The 17,500-nt window shown below is 38.0% G+C and overlaps 1 protein-coding gene across 7 annotated transcripts in view; it reads right to left on the bottom strand.

The window, feature by feature from the left end:
- Positions 1–17,500, bottom strand: part of cntnap3 (contactin associated protein family member 3) — a 231,396-nt gene that overhangs the window by 138,954 nt on the left and 74,942 nt on the right. For all 7 annotated transcript variants that reach the window (XR_015500683.1, XM_087269955.1, XM_087269957.1 and 4 more), the window contains exon 3: positions 4,009–4,202. Coding sequence is in view for 6 of the 7 variants with exons in the window: in XM_087269952.1 (XP_087126078.1) it covers positions 4,009–4,202 (194 nt within the window). In the remaining variant the exon portion in view is untranslated. The remainder of the gene's footprint in view (positions 1–4,008; positions 4,203–17,500) is intronic.

Below are 17,500 nucleotides of genomic sequence, written 5' to 3'. Positions count from 1 at the left end.
GGCAATTGCAGATTAGGAAGTGAAGTGGAGACTAAATAGTTGAGTTTTTAGTCGTTTCTTGAAGACAGCGAGTGACTCTGCCGTTCTGATGCAGTTAGGGAGTTCATTCCACCAACTGGGCAGATTGAACGCGAGAGTTCGGGAAAGTGATTTCTTCCCTCTTTGGGATGGAACCACGAGGCGACGTTCAGTCACAGATTGCAAGTTTCTGGAGGGCACATACATCTGCAGAAGTGAGAGCAGATAAGGAGCAAAGCCAGAAGTCGCTTTGTAGGCAAACATCAGAGCTTTGAATTTGATGCGAGCAGCAACTGGCAGCCAGTGCAAACGGATGAGCAGCGGAGTGACATGTGCTCTTTTAGGTTCATTAAAGACCACTCGTGCTGCTGCGTTCTGAAGCATCTGCAGAGGTTTGATAGAGTTAGCTGGAAGCCCCGCTAGTAGAGAGTTGCAGTAATCCAGTCTGGAGAGAACAAGAGCTTGAACAAGGAGTTGAGCTGCATGTTCAGATAAGAAGGGTCGGATCTTTTTGATGTTATAGAGTGCAAATCTGCAAGATCGAGCAGTTCTAGAAATGTGGTCAGAGAAGTTTAGTTGGTCATCAATCGTTACTCCAAGGCTTTTCACCATTTTGGATGCAGTACTGGTTGCCCCATCCATCTGGATTGAAAAGTTATGGTGTAGAGTCGGGTTGGCAGAAACTACAAGTTTAAACTCCGTTTACGCTACATTTTCGTTTTAAAACGCATAAGTTTTGTTACGGTTACGCCGTCAGTCCACACTTCGCTGGAGTTTTCGAGCACCAAAAACTGCATTTTGGAAACACTGAAGAGGCTGTTTTCATTCTAAAACTCTGCCTAAATTTTATCACCTAAATTGATTAACTGCATTGTGTCACCACTCTATTAATGTTTCCTCTGGAGTTTCATGTAATGTTTCATTTATAATTTTTCAACTTTAACTGAAGTTCTGCGGTTTCACTTTCATTGTCACATTTTATTCATGCCCCCATGACAAACTGAGGTATTGGATGAGAATATGAAGTAAGGGTCCTTTACTGACTCGGTAGGTGCAGAGAATAGAGTTAAACAGCTGTGTGTGTGTATAGAATATCCTGTCGCAAAGTTCGGCGAAAATCCTACACGACGGTAATAGTTTGAATGTGGTGTTTACATGTCTGTACTTCACTTTTATAATGCCACTAAAATACTCATACTCCACATGTCCTAATTCCATTTCTGTTTAGTTCGATTACGACTTTAGATGGATTAAGATCATTAAAATGGCTGTTTACATGGTAGACTCTTAATCTGAGTATAATCAGAGTATTGGTGTTCATGTAAACTTACTCAATGACAACTCAAGCCCCAACCTTTGAAAGAGTTCACATAGTTTGATGCCAGCCTTTCCACAGGTAAGCTAATGTAATGTTAATTGCATAATGCAAATGTTGCATTCATCCTAACAAACAAACGATAATAAGAAATATATTAATGCTAATTAAATATATTAAATATCAATTGATGTATACTTTAAACTGTAATCATATCGTTCAATTAAAATGAAAAAAAAAGCTTTTTTTTGTCAAATAAAAAAGTTTTTCCACCATAATTTTGTTGCACAAAAGTATCCGTTCAGGCACCGTTTTGGCACCGGTACCATTTTAAAAGTATCGATTTTGCATCTTTATCGAAATAACCCCAATCAATGCCCTACTATAATTTTTTGTGGTTTAAAACTATATTTTGGGATACCTTCTCATTTGCTCTAAAGTGGCCTGTGAAATATATCAAGAGTCAAGGTGCAAATCCTCTAGCGTTTGGAGCGACAAGCTCTCTGAAAAAAAAACACAGTCGCTCGAGTCTTAAACTCTAAATGCTTCTGACGGTAGACGAAATCGTGACTAAACTCTGCTTTCCACAAACCGCTGCTACTCTAAACTAAAAAACACCTCGCAGCTCTGGTTTGATGGATCACACAGCACAGTAAAGAGAGTTATATTGCAAAAATAAGAAGACTATTGTATTTCTTGCTCACTTGAACTGTCTATTCGACAAAGAATGCTGAAAATGCATCTTGGTTTCCTACAACATTTTCCAAAAATATGAAGCTATATTTCTTTGTCATCAAATCAGCAAACAAATGAGACAGGAATGAATTAAATATTTTAACCACTTAAACTCTGCTGCTATTTGGGGATTTCCGCCTGGATTTTGAAAAACCAAATTTAAAAGCTTCCCAAATCCACATGCGAGGTGTAAATGCAAAAATTTTGTATAATTTTAAAGAAAACCCTTTGAATTTTCATAAAACACAATTAAAAGTGTTTAAAATAACTGTATATGTTGTCTGTGTTATAATAAACACCTAAAAAAGAGGCGCTTTTTGTGTTTTTTTTTATAAACTCAAATTTGAAAGTGTACCTTTTAGGTTCTGTGTGGTCTAGCGTGCTGTAATAAATTTGGGTGGTTCCTGCACATGTCTGTAATCATAGGAAAACAGAAAAATGTCTCCGCCATAATCTATGCCAAAGCTATTGTATTCCAACTGATGAGAGGTGCTGTACAAGCCACAGAGACCGATCCTTGTTTACATATTTTACTATTGATTGATCAAACATAATTCACTTTGTTTGGACCACGTCAGACATATAAAAGGATTACTTATGCACATCACCTCAAAAACAGAGGAGAATGGCCCTGAAGCGCACAGCATAAGGTAAGAGATGACAGCTGTCTGTGCTATCTGGGGCTGCTTATTGATCATAAATGTATTGTTTACATTTCTGAGCCATGGAAACACCACAATTCATTCAACAACTGTTTGGCATATGAATATAATTCAGTAAAAAAAGATTGCTAGAACTGTATGAGCACCGGCAAGAGCTTTAATTTGAGCTATAACTTGTACATGTGTCATATAAAAAATTATGAAAATGAACCAATGTAAAATACCCAGCTCGGGTATCCAAAATACTGTGTATTTACGTGGTAATAACTTTTATACAGTAGAATAAAAATCAAAGTGATGCATATGTGCATAAAATATAGATTCTACACTTTAAAACGACACCACTTACGGGGGTCTGGTGCAACACTAGCCCTTTAAATCTGAAAGCGAAAGTTGATGACGTCACGGACCCGGTACCGGGTCCGCAGAGTTTAAGTGGTTAAAGGTGTCATAAAATAAAATCTGGATATATCAATGTAAAAAATAGCAAATGTAAAAAGATGAAACAATTACAATTTAAAAAAAGCTTAAAATTAGTTTTTAATGCTTTTAAATTGCATTATGGGACATTGATGTCTGATCTGCGCTGAAAAAAACTCCTTAACTAGGTAATACATCTTATATTATATATATATATATATATATATATATATATATATATATATATATATATATATATATATATATATATATATATATATATATAAATATAAATAAATAAATAAATATATATATATATATATATATATATATATATATATATATATATATATATATATTTTATATATATATATATATATAAATATATATATATATATATATATATATATATATATATATATATATATTTATATATATATATATATATATATATATACATATATATAAATATATATATATATATATATATATATATATATATATATATATATATATATATATATATATATATAAAATGACCTGTAATTGACCCCTGAAAAATTGCAGTAAGAGCTGAGAGATATGACACGGTACATATATATATATATATATATATATATATATATATAAACATACAGAAAAAACTAAATACACAATAAATAATATAATCCACTTGTCTTTAATCTGATTGTGGATACCACATTCAAGGAGAAACCCGAACCACATCAACATCCGCCGGAAAACAACCATTCGTGTGATGTTGTTGATTTCTCACAGGCCTAAAAACGTCTAAAATCTATGTGATGTTTTATCAGGCCAATGCATGTTTTTCTCCATCCAAGGGGATTGAAAGCTTACCCCTATGCTGTCTTCCTGGCGGTACGGTCTCCAGTTGTGTCCCGTGTCACTGAACATGAGGAGGTAGCGAGTGACCCAGTCTGAGCTGCCGTATCGGCCCTGGCTGGAGACCCCCGTAATCTCAGTGCGCTGCTCCAGCTTGATCTCCAGCCACTGATACTTATTGGAGTCCAGCGGAGACCAGCCCCCAGCACCTGCACGACACACACACACATGCACTGTAAGAAATGCCGGAATCCACACAATTGATTTGTGTTGGAACATGAAGGAATTAAGTTAAATTATTAGATTTAGCAAATTTAGATAAATTAAACATGAAACAATTCAGTCAATATGACACATATTATTATGTATTCTTGATTGTAATATTATGATAAAGTAAAAAATAAATATATAAAACATACTTCTATTTAATATGCCCACTTATCAATATATGTATGTGTCTTTTATTTAATATATGTTAAATATGTTTTAATATATTTCATATTATTTATTTATTTATTCATTAGATTTATTTATTAACGTTTTATTATTAGTAATATTATATTTATTATTATTATTATATTATTATTATTATTATTATTATTATTATTCATTTTCTTTTCAGCTTTAGTCCCTTTATTAATCCGGGGTCGCCACAGTGGAATTAACCGCCAACTTATCCAGCACATGTTTTACGCAGCAGATGCCCTTCCAGCCACAACCCATTTCTGGGAAATATTATTATTTTTATTATTATTATTATTATTATCATTTTATTTATCTTTTGCTTTTATTATTTTATGTGTTTATTTTTTATGTTATTATTATTATTATTGTTATTATTTATTTTAAATTTTTAATGTTTTGTTATTATTTTATTTATTTATTTATATAATTATTTATTTTATTTAATTTTATTTAATTTTATTTAATTTATTTTTAATGTTTTGTTATTATTATTATTATTATTATTAATATTATTATTATTATATTAATCTTTTGGTATTATTATTTTATGTATTTGTTTATTTTTTATGTTTTTATATTATTATTGTTATTATTAATTTTTATTTTTAATGTTTTGTTATTATTTTATTTTATGAATTTGTTTATTTTTAATCTTTTATTATTATTATTATTATTATTATTATTATTATTGTTCTTGTTATTTTTTGTTATTATTATTATTATTATTATTTTAATAATTTTTAATGTTTGTTAATTTTATTATTATTATTATTATTATTATTATTATTATTATTATTATTATTATGGTGGTGCAGTGGCACTGTGGGTAGCGATGTTGCAACATTGTGCTCTGCTGATAAAGGCCTAAATATCACGCAGGCCTAAAAGGACATGAAAATGATGACTGTGTTTTCATTTGCTTTAATGAACTATCCCTATAGGGTTTGTGCAGAAAAAAAATCTTAACACTGGCAGACTGTTTATTATTCTACAGTCATCAGAACAGTCTCCGTTTACCTACAGCGCACCCATAAATACTGACACAAATAAGCCTGAAAATCTCAGTCAAATCTCCGTTAAGTATCTTCATTGAGAGGACGCCTGTGGTGCTAGTGTGGATCCTTCTTGCTCAGCGGCACAGGCTAAATCAGATAAGATGCCATCATAAACGCTACCTGTCTGCGGTAAATCATGATAAAATGACCGAACGCTGTGAGAAAACCGCACCGGCTCTCAAGACAAAATGCTGACGGGGTCCAAAGCAGATGGAGAGAGTTATCTGACAGGTGGAGCCACTCAAAAAATGACTTCTGCTGCTTGTTTAAACTACTTATTTAAAATAAGCTGATTAAACACAACTCTTGAGTTATTTTGGAAAAACTTAATCGTTTATACAATGTAAAAAGTGATTACTTACTTAAAGTTAGTAAACCAATTGCCCTAAGTGAAGTTTATTCATAAACTAATTTCGAGAGGAGCACGTGATTATGATTGAACACGGCTGGTTCTGCATTAGCATGCATGATCCACCAGGCCATTCCTAACCCACTATAAAGAGCCAGGGTTTTCTCAAATCTTCGATTTGAAGAATCCCCCCTTCCACCCCTACCTTTTCACCTTTCCCTCCATAGGGCAGCACGGTGGCTCAGTGACTAGCACTGTCTTCTCACAGCAAGAACGTCACCGGTTCTAGTTCCTTAACAGGCCGGTGGTCGTTTCTGTGTGTAGTTTGCATGTTTGCGTGCTTGCGTGGGTTTTCCCCGGGTCCTCCGGTTTCCTCCCACATTCCAAAAACATGCACAACAAGTAAATTGATTAATCTAAATTTGCAATTCAGGTAATCTTATAACGCAGCATATCTTGTAATAGCATTCAGTTTTTAGTCATCAGCTCTTATCAAGGGGGAGTTGTCGAGATCTACCTGAGCTCAAGGCTCCCCTCTCTTCCTCCAAACGGGAGGGAGCCCAGGGCTCAAGAACCTTCAATCATCATCAGCTAAGTGTGAACTCTTGAAAAGCTACAAGTTGACTTAGTTGACAAAGTTGACAAAAGTTGACAAGTTGACAAAAATAAAGTTAGTAAACCCATTGTAACTTGTACTCACTTTTTTTAAAGTCAACTAATCTTTTTTACAGTGTTAAGGCCTGTGCACACTGATATGTTTTTTGTTCGCGTTTTCTGCCAACATTTAACGCCTCGTGACTATATAAAGGGCGTCAATGTGATCCTGCACACCAATGCGCAAAATGCCAGGTCGCAAAAGCGTCATTTAAAAAAAAAAACGCATCATGCTCGTTTTTTTATTTGACGTTAAAACCTTCTCAACCAATCAGATCGGCACTTTTGTTCACGTGCAGGGAGCTGCTGAAGTTACAGTAAACAGCACTTGGAGGCGATCAAGCGCAAAACTGTCAATGCGAGCGCACATTGAAGAAGATGCGCAGATGCGATATGAACGTGGAGCTGCTTATTACTCTGCTGAACAATAATCATTTCTTCATCGCTAGAGCTGAAGCTGCTGCTTGAAGCATCTATGCTTGTTCGAGTCACCAGTAACTTTAACAACAAGCGTTTGAACTTCCTCTCCTACTCTTAAGTGTTACAAGCGGGTGTCGGAAGCTTAAGGTTGTGTAGCGCCATCTAACGTCAAGGAGTGATTATGCATACTCTTCTGCTTAACGCCAGTGAAAATCGCTTGGGTTTGAATACGGAAAAACGTTTTGTAAAATGCTGACGATAAGCGCAAATGGGAAGCGTCCAAGTGTGTGGGAGCCTTAAGACTTATTTAGCACGTCTGTTTTCAATTACTGCAATTATTACAATATTACATATTTGGTGCTTCATAAAGTCTATAACATCAACAATTATATTTAGTTACTGTCATTTTGCTAAACACAAAAAAGCTTAAAAAAATATACATATATATACATATATATATATACATATATATATATAAACCTTGGCAGGTTAGGGTAATTAGGCAAGTTATTGTGTAACGATGGTTAGTTCTTTGCATGATTATTGAAAAAAAATATAGCTTAAAGGGGCTAATAAAATTGACCTTTAAATGGTTTTAAAACCATTAAAAACTGCCTTCATTCTAACTGAAATAAAACAAATCAGACTTTCTCCAGAAGAAAAAATATTATCAGACATACTGTGAAAATTTCCTTGCTCAGTTAAACATCATTTTGGGAAATATTTAAAAAGGAAAATAAACTCAAAGAGGGGTGAATAATTCTGACTGCAACCGTACTTTTCAATATATTTCTTTCTCTAAGTGTTTTCCTGCTAAAGAATCCTGCCGCTCATTGGGAAAACGGCATCTCAGGGCTTTAGAAAGCTTTTAGAGAAGCACTTCACAATCGATCATACACACTTCTGTCCTTTTTCCACCACATGCGTGCTGAAGCTGTTTTCTGGAGCTGGTTTGGATTCTGAACACACTCGGTTTGTGTCAGTATGAGTGTCTTCCGGCTGTCCGCCCCTCCGTTTGCCTCTCCGTAATGAGCCGAGGTCAAGCGTCTGCACTTCTCATTTCGCTGGCCATGTCAATGTCGTCTGACGCACGGCTTTCTGCTGCCCTAAATACTCAAATAGGCTAGTTATGCTACTGGGAAGTTAACCGGTTGTTATATAAACACTGAACTGGGATTTTGCTGTGTTTGTTTTCATGAACACAGCCGGCATGATAACAGGGTTGAACGACAAGCCCAACCAAACCTCAGTTTGCCATTGTGTATTAGACGTATCTTCCATAAATGGTAACACTTTTTTTTTTATTGTTTTGCTAGCTTGTGGGGTAAATTTTGGCACTCAAGTGACCGATATGTAACCAAAAGAATACAGTAATTTTTTTAAATAAACCACTTTTCAAAATAAAAGAGCGTTCAGACTTAGATAATAAATCAAATGGAAATAATTAATGATTTCTTTTGCAGCCTGATAACAATTGATCCACGGACCGGTACTGGTCCATAGCCTGGGGGTAGAGGTCTGCATTCCTGCGGGACTAGATTTCGGCGGCGCGGGAATAAATTTCCGAATAAATCGCGGGAGCGGTCGGTAACAGGTTTAATTTGGGACAGGAACGGGCTGTCTAGCAATATCGCGGATATTGCTATGCGAATGAGAGAGAGAGAGAGAGAGAGAGAGAGAGAGCTTTCCCAAATAGCAAAATACACTCGGGCCAGTTCCGGCTAGATTCTCGCCTGCCGGAGACTTACCACTCGCCCTGGCTCCGGCTGCCGGACTCGGGCCGGATGCTTGTGGACTCACTGCCCGATTCCGGCCCGAATCAATCGGGCCAGATGCGGCGGCCGTAAGCGAGCCGATGCTGCCGCATCCGCGCCGGAATCGGTCCGAGAGTAATGTGCGCTGCGGCCCGGAGCTGGCGCGACTCAGTATTTATACACCTTTATATAAAATCTTTTGGTATTATATTGGTACTTGATACATGGTATTACAAGCCTTTGAGTTGATTTAACAGCAAGCGCCTGTGTGTCTGCTTGGTGCTTGTGTGTGTGTTAGTGCGCACGCGCGTATGAGAGAGAGAGCTTTGTCTGTGCGTGTGTGCTTGGTGCTGTGTGTGTGTTTATACAGACAGCTTGGCTGTCTGGACTGTATAGCTGGGTGATTTTTCGGTTTTGTTCTCCCCCGCTCTTTAGCGGGATCGGGCGTGGCGGGCAGAAAACGGGGCGGGTCGGGCAGCGGGACAACAAATTTTTAATATAAGCGGGAGCGGTCGGGTTTGGGCTAAAACCTGGCGGGAGCGGGATTCAAAATTTAGTCCCGCGCAGATTTCTACTAGGGGGTTTGCGACCGATGCTGTATAGTACTTTAATTGACCAATATCAGTATCTGTACTGGTATCATTATTTATTAAAATCTGTATCTGGCCAAAAATGTGTGGATCCCTAATAATATGTTAAATATTTAAATTATATATATATATAAATAATATATTAAATATTTAATATATAATAAAGATACACATTTCTATGTGATTTTATTAACACCAAATCATTGAAACATCACAGCCATCATATGCTATTGCCATTATTGTCAATTCCACATTAGTATAAATCCTCCTCTTTTTTCCGCCCCTAGTTTCCATTAAAACTGCATCAGTCATCCTAATGACCTCTTATATGGCCCTCATTAAATAGTAATAGTCTAATTCTGAATAAGCACAGACTCCGCTCATCTGTCACGTCGAATAAAGCAAAAAGCCGGACATTAATTGTGCTGTTTCTGACCACAGCGAACAAAACCTTTCCTCAAATGACCAAAGTGATGAAGGTTAATCAGGGGTCGTCGCTGACACTCATTTAAATGACCATTTCAACATATTATAACACCTAGACCCACGGCAGAAACCATCAGAGACGATTAATCTGCAAGAAACAGAGAAAATAATGACCGGAGCGCCTCATTAACCAATCACTGACCTACATCGAAACATTGGGAAAGGGACTGATATAATGATAGCTGGGAAAATATCACATTTTATCCCACAAACCCAGAAAAACCAAAATCTTCCAAACATGTAAATGGCACATTATACATTACACAGCTGAAAATTATTAACCCCCCTTTTGAAATTTGTACTCTTTTTCCAATATCTCCCAAGTGATGTTTAACAATTTTCACAGTATTTCTTATAATGCTTGATTTCTTCTGGAAAAAGTCTCATTTCTTTTAGTTTGGCTGGAACAAAGGGGCTTGACTCCCTTATGAGATGTCTAGCCGAGGTTAAGACCTGGCTTTCGTCAAATTTTTTAAATTTCAATGAAGAAAAAACTGAGCTGGTCTGGTTTGGCGATCCTAACCCTCTGCATTTATCAGGTTTTGGTGAACTTTCCACTTATCAAAAACTTGTTGTTAGAAACTTAGGATTTCAATTCGACAGTGATCTGAAATTTAACAAACAAGTAAATACTGTTGTTAAATCCAGTTTTTTCCATTTAAGACTTGTGGCAAAAGTCAATTCGTTTCTCTCTTTTAATGACCTTGAGAAGGTGATCCATGCTTTTATTTTGGGAAGACTTGACTATTGCAAATCCCTGTATGTGGGTATTAGTCAAAATGCCCTAAACAGATTGCAATTAGTACAAAATGCGGCTGCGAGACTTCTGACAGGGACTCGCAAGTTCGAGCACATATCCCCAGTTCTTTCCTCTCTGGGCTGGCTGCCTGTTGGGTCATTAATCTTTGTTTTAAATTCTTAAACAATCTGGCACCATCTTACTTATCAGACATGGTTACAATCCTGGTAGGTCACTGAGGTCTTCTGATGAATTTATTCTATCTATACCAAGGTCCCGGTGTAAGCGAAGTGGGGATCGGGCTTTTGCTGTTGTCGCCCCTAAACTCTGGAACGGGCTTCCGCCCCACATCAGACATGCTCCAACTCTACCTGTTTTTAAAAAGCGTTTGAAACGCCATCTTTGTTCTTTAGTATTTGAGCCTTTTTAAAGTTGAAGGGTTTGCCTTATGTTTTAATTGTTATTTATGTGATGTAGATTTTATTTTTAGTATTGATTGTGTTCAGCACTTTGGGCAACGTTGTGTTGTAAAAAATGTGCTGTATAAATTAACTAACTAAAATAAAACTAAACTAACAAACACTATTTTTTTATATAAACAAATAATAAGGTCAATATTATTAGCCCCTTTAACGCCCAATTCACACGGGGCGTCAGCGTCAACGCTTTCCATTCATTTTGAATGGGTGACGTCAGACGTTGCCGAACTGCATTGTGGATCCGTCAGCGCCGCTTCAGAGGAGTTGCTCGATGCAGAAGTTGGGATTAGCTCAACTTTTCAAGCGCCTACGGAAGCGTCAGCCAATCGGATCGCTGTATGCAAATACACCAGCTAGACAGTGGCCTATTGCTGACTGAATTTCATTGGCTGACGCTTCTATGACGATCGTTTCAGCCCCAACTTCAGACACGCCTTCAGTCAAGCGTTGACGTTGAAGCCCCGTGTGAATGGGGGGTAAAGGGGAGCTACAATGTCCCTTTTTACAAGATGTAAAATAAGTCTCTGATGTCCTACAGTGTGTGTGTGTGTGTGTGTGTGTGTGTGTGTGTGTGTGTGTGTGTGTGTGTGTGTGTGTGTGTGTGTGTGTGTGTGTGTGTGTGTGTGTGTGTGTGTGAAGTTTCAGCTCAAAATATCCAACAAATATTGTTTTATAACTCCCTGAAAAGGACCATTTTAGGTTGGATTCTAATTGTGGTGCTTGATGACTGTCACTTTAAATTCAAATGAGATCATTCTTTTTCAGAAGAGGGCGGAGCTATAAAATACTGTGTCAGCTTATTCAAAGAGCTTAGAATGACCAAGAGGCGACACTCAATAGAACGTTCCTTTGCGACAGCAGCGCCCAGCAACAGCCCTGGATTCTGCCTTTTTAAAGTGGTCGGCTGTCCATTGGATCTTATTGCAGTCGCAATGGCAAGCAGCTGCTTTGTTTTTTATTTATTTATTTAAAAAGCGCATTAAAGCTGAGATACAACCTGAAAGACGACAATACAAACACATATTAGCAGAATCATCAGCACTTTTAATAGTTTATTTTACAGACTTATAATGTGCTGTTGTTCTATTGGAGTTTTCATTCCATGGCCGCCGCGCCATCTGGTGGCTTTTTTCCAAATTGCACTAGAGTGTCGCCTCTTGGTGATTCTATGCTCTTTAGCATAGTGGCAGATTCAAAAACAAGACTAACGACCTATGCTAATGAGGGATAGATGGTCACTAGTGGGCGGGGCTTTCCTCCTCTGATGACAGATTGAACAGACTGTTCACCCTCAGGCCATGCGTGATGCAGGTGACTTTTTTTTTTCCACTGCAACAATAAAGAAGATTTTCTTAGCAGAAGCTAGTCCTTGGTGATTCATAAAATGATAACCAAAGGTTGCAATACCTCTGAGAGTCACATAGAAGAGAAACACACATACAGGCGGAACCAAATGAATACAAGTGGCTTCTGGAAATACACTGAGGAACTCTGCGACGTGCTGAACATTATTTACCGTTAACCCACAACCCCAGCAAACAGCCCTGAGTGCATTAGTGACAGTCTGGAGGTTGACTGTTGTGTGATGAAGTACTGTTTAGCAAACACTGAGAATCTTTTTTCCACCTGAGATCACGCACACACTCGAAACATGACGTTTACTGTTTGTTCAAACTACTTATTTGAAATTAGTTGAAACAACATAGCGGCAAAGTGGCTCTGTGGATAGCATGATCGCCTTACAACAAGAAAGTCGCTGGTTTAAACTCCGACTGGGTCAGTTGACGTTTCTGTGTGGAGTTTGCATGTTCTCACCGTGTTGCTGTGGGTTTCCTCCAGGTGCTCCGGTTTTCCCCACAGTCTAAAAACATGCTCCATCGGGGAACTGAATAAACTAACCTGGCCGTGTGCATGGGTGTTTTCCAGTACTGTGTTGCAGCTGAAAGGACATCTGCTGTGTAAAACATACACTGGATATGTTGGTGGTTCATTCTGCTGTGGCGACCACAATTCATTGATGTTGTCTCAACACAAATTTAAGTTGACTGAACTTAACAAAATTAAGTTGTCTCCAAAAAATTCAATAATTGTGTTATTTCAGCTCATTTTAATTAAATCGTTTAAACAAAGGGTAGCAAGGTGGCTTAGTGGTTAGCACTGTCGCCTCACAGCCAGAAGGTCGCTGGTTCAAGTTGGCATTTCTGCTTGGACTTTGCATGTTCTCCTTATGTTAGCGTGGGCTTCCTCTGGGTGCCCCGGTCTCCCAGAGTCCAAAGGCATGCGCTATAGATGAATTGGGTAAACAAAAGTATCCATAGTATACTGTGTTGTGGCTGTAAGGGCATCCGTTAAATACAAAAATATGCTGGAATAGTTGGTGGTTCATTCCGCTGTGGCGACCCCTGATGATTAAGGGACTACACTGCAAAAAAATTATTTCTTACTTAGATTTTTTGTCTTGTTTTTAGTGTAAATATCTAAAAATTCTCAAATTAAGAAGAATTTTCAAGACAAGCAATACATATAGTCTTGTTTTGAGAAATAATATGCTAATATTAAGTAAGCTTTTCCCTTAAAACAAGCAAAAAAAATCTGCCAATGGGGTAAGCAAAATAATCTTATGTCAAAAGAAAAAACAAGAATATTTTGCTTACCCCATTGGCAGATTATTTTGCTTTTTTTAAGGAAAGACTCACTTAATATTGGCATATTATTTCTCAAAACAAGACTATGGGCCCTATCATACATTCGGCGCAGTGTGGCGCAAGGCGTGGCGCAGTAGTCTTTTGGTAGTTTCAGCTTGGCGCAAGAGTGGTTTTGAGGCGTTGCGCTACGCTGTTTAAATAGCAAATGCATTAGCGCTCATATGTGCGCCCATAGGCGTTCTGGTCTAAAAAGGGAGGCGTTCTGAGGCGGACCGCTGGCGCGTTGCTATTTTGAGAAACTATAATAGATTTTTCATTAGACCAAAACCAACCCGGTCTAAACTCCAGCGCAGAGTTGCGCCTCGCTTACGCACTGCTTAATACACACAAGAGAGCAATAGGCAAATATCTTTACATATGAAAACATTTAAATATTAAGGATATATATAGGATATAATAAGAATAGATATAGAATATAAATATAATGGATTAAAATATTACAAAACATATTATTTTCTAGCCTACATAAATATGAAAAATCACTGCTTTTATGTCTTCTTCATCTCGGGAGGCTTTTTCAGTTCATTCATAATTAAACATGCTTCTGTGTAATGGTATTATTATTAGCAGTATTATTTAATATATCCATATTTATATTTGTTTTATTAAAAACAAGCTTAGATTTGCCCACCTGTCAGGTTTTAGACCATATGGGGCACAGCGTGTGTTTTAGGATATAACTCAGGTTTTTGAGCTCATTTTGTTATTATTATTCATTTATTCGTTTGCTGGAAATTAGAACTGAATTTAGAAATAGTTTTGAAACGAATATTTGCGCTTAACAAACAAAATTATTCATTTATAGACTAATTGATGTCTGTGGGTAAAGGTTTTCCTATCCAAGAGCGAAAGTGAAAGTGATCCATTATCTCTCATTCTCACGCAGTAGATGCTCTGTTTAACAGTTTTCTGTTAAGAAACTGTAAACTGTTAACTGTTTGCTTGTGAAATGCTCATTTTTTCCACTTAGACTTACTTTGCTTCCTGTAAATAGCGAATGCGCTCTTGGCGTGACGCAGCTGGCTCTTAAAGGGAATGGGAGATGAGACTCTAATTGGTTTATTCTCAAAACACACCTATAACTCATTAAGAAAATAAACTCAACCCTTTTAGACCATGTGCCACGGCGCAAGGCAGATTTTCTGTCCTTAAATTAGCAAAAATGCGTCCTGACACGCCCTGAAAGCGTTTGCGCTCTGCGTTTTGCGCTCTGCGCATGGACCGTCAAAATAGAGCCCATTATGTTTTGCTTGTCTAAAAAATGCTCCTTGATTTAAGACATTTCAGATATTTGGACTTAAAACAAGACACAAAATCTAAATGAGAAAAGCGTTTTTGCAGTGTATGCCCAAGGAAAATTAATGAATTTGAACAAGCAGCATCATTTTTCGAATGTAGTGAAGGTCTAAGGTTTTCAGAAAGTCTGCACTGAAACTAGTTTAGCAAAGCAAACGGTTCTCCAAAGAAGAGCAGACGTGGGTCTAATGAACTGGCCAGAATCTCATCTATTATTTAGCACGTTTCCACCTGCAAGTGCCGAGGGACAGCGGCTAGTTTAAAGCGGGACGGGATCAGCAGAAATGCCTGATGAAAGCAGGAGAGACTTTCCTAACGTTGAGCACTGGTGATTGTGGTGTGGAGCTAATGCAACACAAATAGATCTGGAAAGCTGCCACCTGTGAAATTTGCCTCCGTGAAAAAAAAAAAAGAAGACAAAAGGCGATGCGAAGTCAAATAAATTCTTTGCACGCTAATTGCATCTGCTGCGTTGATCTGAAAAGATTATAATTAGAATTTCATACGGATCTAATTTGCTCTTTTTCACATTGATTGCGGATCTGAACGGCAGACTGTTTAAAGCGAAACATGCAAAGGAGGAAATTACAGTTATTATCATTTGGCCATGCACACGAAACTCACACCGATTGCTTTCACGCTACGCTTTCATGCCAAGCAAAAGCAAATACAAGGACATTTCCCTCATAAACACATCTGTGTTTCTCACAACTAGCTGACTGACTCATACAGTCATATTTTTGCTTCAGTATGTAATGGCCTTATGAGTGTGCCGGTTATATCCTGGGGATAAAAATCTAAAATTGGTTGCGGCTATCAAGAGAAACACAATCACATTTGCATTCTAATTAAACCCTCAGTGCCGTATTCATATCTATGTATTTATCTGCGACGTGGCGAGGAACAATTACACCTGCTGATAGACTAACAGCCGCCGATTTAAACGACTGCTAATGGCACGCGTAATGATACAAACACAGCGGAAGGTTTCAGAGAAATCCTGCGCTCCTCACAGCGAGAGCCTGCGGCGGTCGGGGGAATTAGCGCACGCTGCCATATAAATGAGAACGCTTCGCTTATTTATGCCATGATTCAAAGAGCTTTGCGCTGATATCCTGGCAGGTTTGTGCGATGAAATGCAGCATGTAATCCGGCCTGTGATTGGAAGCATTTTAACTGGAAAAACACCCCAAATGGACGTCTCACAAAGTCATTATTGCTCTAATAATGTTGTTTGAACTAGAATGCAGCCGCCGGGGCCTTAAAATGTTTATAGAGATACATTAGGTGGGAAAATTCTGCCTCCTATATGATAAGTTGCTGTGCGCTGGCTATCTGTAACCTGCTTTATGGCACAATGTGGAAATGGTGCAACTGATCGCTAAGTAATGCCAGCATGTGAGGAAATCTGGGACACAAATGGTTTCCCTGCTGAAAAATCCAGCTTAAACCAGCCTAGGCTGGTTTGCTGGTTTTAGCTGGTTGACCAGCCTGGTTTTAGAGAGGTTTTGGCCACTTCCAGGCTGGTTTCCAGCCATTTCCAGCCTGGTCTTAGCTGGTCAGGCTAAAAAATGACCAGCTAAATCCAGCAAAAACCAGCTTGACCAGCCTGGTTTAAGCTGGATGTAGCTGGTTTTGGCTGGTGAAGCTGATTTTAGTTGGTCATCTCCCAGCTAAGGCCAGGCTGGAAATGGCTGGAAACAAGCCTGGAAATAGCCAAAACCCCTCTAAAACCAGCCTGGTTGACCAGCTAAAACCAGCCAACCAGCTTAGGCTGGTTTAAGCTGGTTTTTTCAGTAGGGGTGACAAGTTATCCTGCCATATATATATATATATAAAAAAAAACAGCACCGAACTACTAGTCGTCAGATGTTAAATTTATGTTTTGTGATTAGTTGATGGCAGCACAGTTGTGCAGTGGGTAGCACAAGCGCCTCACAGCAAGAAAGTCGCTGGTTCGAGCCTCGGCTGGGTCAGTTGGCTTTTGTTTGTGGAGTTTGCATGTTCTCCCCTTGTTTGCGTGTACTAGTTTACGGCTGGAAGGGCATCCGCTGCGTAAAACATGTACCAGAAAAGTTGGCGGTTCATTCCACTGTGGCGACAGCTTAAAAATAAACAACTATGCTGAAGGAAAACGTATGAACGAATGAGAACAAGACAATTTTAAGCTTTCAGAATCATTCAGAGTAGATGGTGAAGTGTGTGCGGCAATAGGGGATAGGGGGGATTGGGTATTCACCTTATTCTCTGTTGACGAGCGGGTGCTGCCATTTAAATCTTTTTGTCTTACGACTTCCGGTCTCATTCACTTCCATTCATTTTTTGACGTTAAAAACTGCTCGTTATGCTACTTGATGTTGCAATTTGATATTTTCTTATTATATTCTTCTACTTGGTCTGTATAGTCATGTAAACATTTGTTTGTAGAGCAAGTACTTTTTACCATTTTCTGCCGTTTATTATTCCTAGTCATTTCTCCCATAGGCGACTGAATCGGAAAAACTGACTGATTCTA

This window comes from Danio rerio, chromosome 10, assembly GCF_052040795.2.
Source record: "Danio rerio strain M-AB ecotype USA chromosome 10, GRCz13ab, whole genome shotgun sequence".
In the NCBI taxonomy this organism is placed as follows: domain Eukaryota; kingdom Metazoa; phylum Chordata; class Actinopteri; order Cypriniformes; family Danionidae; genus Danio; species Danio rerio.
The sequence above is the reverse complement of the archived record's forward strand: the minus strand, read 5'-3'. Positions and strand labels throughout refer to the sequence as shown.